Genomic DNA, 3,256 nt, shown 5'->3' with positions numbered 1-3,256 from the left:
CAGAGTGATGTTAACAGATCGATGCTAATAAATTGATGTTAACAATGCAGAACTGGGTCACTGCATAGTCAGTAGGAGATGCTGCTGCAGAACCACAGAAACCTCCCAGTCGTTCCGGAACTGGACTGGAAACCATCACTAGGACCCTGAACACCAGAACCCGATTGCATAATCGGTACTTTACTCTGAAGTTTCAAAATGAATGGGAGTGATTTCCTGTTCAGGTCTCGAAGTAAACCAGCTTCTCTTGTCTTTCCCATTTTGTAGAAGAACCAAGAGGACAATCAGATCTACGCCTCAGTGTTGATATTTGCTGCTGTACACTTTGTTTTTCCTGCCATTCAGCTGCCAGGTGCCATCATGGCTCTGGAGCTAAAGTAGCAAAAATATTAGAACAATGAAGGTTCTCTGTGCTTCTTTCAGGCGAAACGTCGTCTGTTTAGATGGATTAACTCTGGTTCAGAGACTGATGGTGGTTCGGTCTGTAGGAACCGGGTCAGAGCAGTTCTTACCGTTTCAGCCGCCATCAGTGCCGCCGGGACACTGCGCAGGAACGACACGTCCATCCTGGAGGTGGCGCTGGAAGCCAGCCCCCGCAGCCTGCCGGCCCCCTGTTGGGGCTGTGGGGAGCTGGTCTCCGTGGTTACCTTGGAGGGGAAATCCGCCATGTTATTTTTTTCTGGAGATTCACCTCAGAAAAACAGCAGCACTCCGCACCGTTCAGATCAGGAACTGCAGAATTAGATCCGTTTAAAACCAGAGAACAAGAAGCAGCGCAGCGTCGTCGTCCTGCTGCTACTGGGGACTAATGGAGGCAAGAACACACTTCCTCCTCTTACACACACCCACACACACACACACACACACACACACACACACACACACACACACACACACACACACACACACCAAGTGTTTCGTCACCGCCCTCCTATCTGCTCCTCTCTCCCAGCGCCGCCTCCCATATGGCTCCCAGGGGCCGCTCACCTGGTAACTCATTAATATCAGGACAATAACACACACACACACACTCTAAGACTGACTCAACAGCGCCCTCTGGTGTCTAATGATGTTGATGTTTGAATATTGATCGTCTATATCAGTTCTTCACGTGGCTCAAAAAATTAGCATATTGTGATAAAGTTCATTATTTTCCATAATGATAAAAATAAACTGCCATATATTTTAGATTCATTGCTCACCAGCTGAAATATTTCAGGTCTTTTATTGTTTTAATACTGTGATTTTGGCAAACGGCTCATGAAAACCCAAACAATGAGCATATCATGAAAAGATTCTCTGAACGAGCCGTTAACCATCATCTGAATCAACAAAGTAACTCTGAACACCTGCAAAAGATTCCTGAGGCTTTTAAAAACTCCCAGCCTGGTTCATTACTCAAAACCGCCATCATGGGTCAGACTGCTGACCAGACTGCTGTCCAGAAGGTCATCACTGACGCCCTAAAGCAAGAGGTGAGAAACAGAAAGACATTTCTGAACCAATAGGCTGTTTGCAGAGTATCAAGGCTCCTCAGTGGGAAGGAAAACGCAGCACAACGAGACGAGGTGACCGGATCCTGAGGAAGATGGTGGAGAAGGACCAAGTCCAGACCTCCAGCAGTGGACTGAGTCTGGAGCAGAAACATCCAGAGCCACCGTGCTCAGGCGTGTGCAGGAAATGGGCTACAGGTGCTGCGTTCCCCAGGTCAAAGGTCAAGCCACTGTTGAACCTGAAACAGCAGCAGAAGTGCCTGACCTGGGCTACAGAGAAGCAGCACTGGACTGTTGCTCAGTGGTCCAAAGTACTTTTTTCGGATGAAAGCAAATTTTCATGTCATTCAGAAATCAAGGAGTCTGGAGGAAGACTGGGGAGAAGGAAATGCCAGAAGTTCAGTGTCAAGTACCCCCAGTCAGTGATGGTCTGGGGAGCTGCTGGTGTTGGTCCACTGGGTTTTATCAAGGGCAGGTCAATGCAGCAGCTATCAGGAGGTTTGGAGCACTTCATGCTCCATCTGCTGAAAAGCTTTATGGAGATGAAGATTTCATTTTTCAGCACCACCTGCTCACAGAGCCACTGGTATACTCACCATGGTGCTACTGTTGGCCTGCCAACTCTCCTGACCTGAACCCCATAGAGAATCTGGGGGATATTGTGAAGCTGAGAGACCCAACAGTCTGGATGAGCTTCAGGCCATCGAAGCATCCTGGGCTCCATGACACCTCAGCAGAGCCACAGGCTGATGGCCTCCATGTCGTATTGAAGGCTGCAGAAGGATTCCTGACCAAGTATTGATGCATAACTGAACATAATTATTTGAAGTTTGACTTTTTAGATATTGAAACACTTTTCTTTTATTGGTCGGATGAAATATGCTAATGTTTTGAGATGGATTTTGGGTTTTCATGAGCTGTTTGAAAAATCATCAATATTAAAACAATAAAAGACCTGAAATATTTCAGTTGTTGTGCAATGAATCTAAAATATATTTTATCATTTCATTATGGAAAATAAGGAACTTTATCACAATATGCTAATATTTTAGAAGGAGCTGTAGTTACCAGGAGTCACATGACTTCTTTCTCTGACGAGAGGAACTGATAAAAAGCTGATTTTTATTTCTGTCAGCTGAATATTCTCATGTTTTCTAACTTCAGGACATAATCCATAAAACCGCCAAAATAATCCAGATTGAAACTGGATCACATTTTCAGCTTGAAAGGATTCAGCCCCAAAGTTTCCCAGAATGCATCTGGAGCAGAATGAAATAAAGAGGGACGATGGTGAAATGAGCACAAGTTTATTTATTTATCATTTATGAGGATAAAGTCACACAGGAAAACAGCTTCAGCAACATCTGCAGCATTTAACACCCAAACTTCCTGCTTGACACATTTTCACTTAAATTCTTCTGATTTCAGGCGTTAAAGGAGAAAAAACAGCAAATTGAACCGCAAGAAATAAATACCATCACAAGAACAGGAAGCAGAATTATTCTACACTTCCTGTCTGAGACACCAGTAACATTTAACACCTGCGAAAATATCAGATCCAGAAAATGGTTTGACTTAAATAAATAGGATTTATCCGTCCGTAACGTCAGATTGTTGCCGTTCAGTCGACAAGATCAAACCGTGAAGATCAGGACAGGGGACAGGGGGACAGGGGGACGGGGGACAGGTGGACGTGGGACAGGTGGACGGGGGACAGGTGGACGTGGGACAGGTGGACGGGGGACAGGTGAGTCCTCAGGTGT

General features: G+C 45.5%; 1 protein-coding gene across 3 annotated transcripts in view; it reads right to left on the bottom strand.

Moving 5' to 3' along the window:
• pllp (plasmolipin) overlaps positions 1 to 975 on the bottom strand; it is a 6,491-nt gene extending 5,516 nt beyond the window's left edge. The window contains exons 1-2 of one of the 3 annotated variants that reach the window (XM_017305088.1): positions 718 to 972; positions 513 to 647 (exon numbers count right to left, since the gene is read on the bottom strand). In XM_017305088.1, coding sequence (XP_017160577.1) covers positions 513 to 566 — 54 coding nt within the window. In that variant the 5' untranslated portion in view covers positions 567 to 647; positions 718 to 972. Of the gene's footprint in view, positions 1 to 512 lie in introns of all 3 variants that reach the window. The other 2 variants (XM_008412699.2, XM_017305087.1) reach the window with 2 other exon arrangements.
• Between the last annotated feature and the right edge of the window lie 2,281 nt (positions 976 to 3,256).

Source organism: Poecilia reticulata, linkage group LG6 (genome assembly GCF_000633615.1).
Source record: "Poecilia reticulata strain Guanapo linkage group LG6, Guppy_female_1.0+MT, whole genome shotgun sequence".
NCBI classification, from domain to species: Eukaryota; Metazoa; Chordata; class Actinopteri; order Cyprinodontiformes; family Poeciliidae; genus Poecilia; species Poecilia reticulata.
This window is presented reverse-complemented; position numbering and strand designations above follow the sequence as displayed.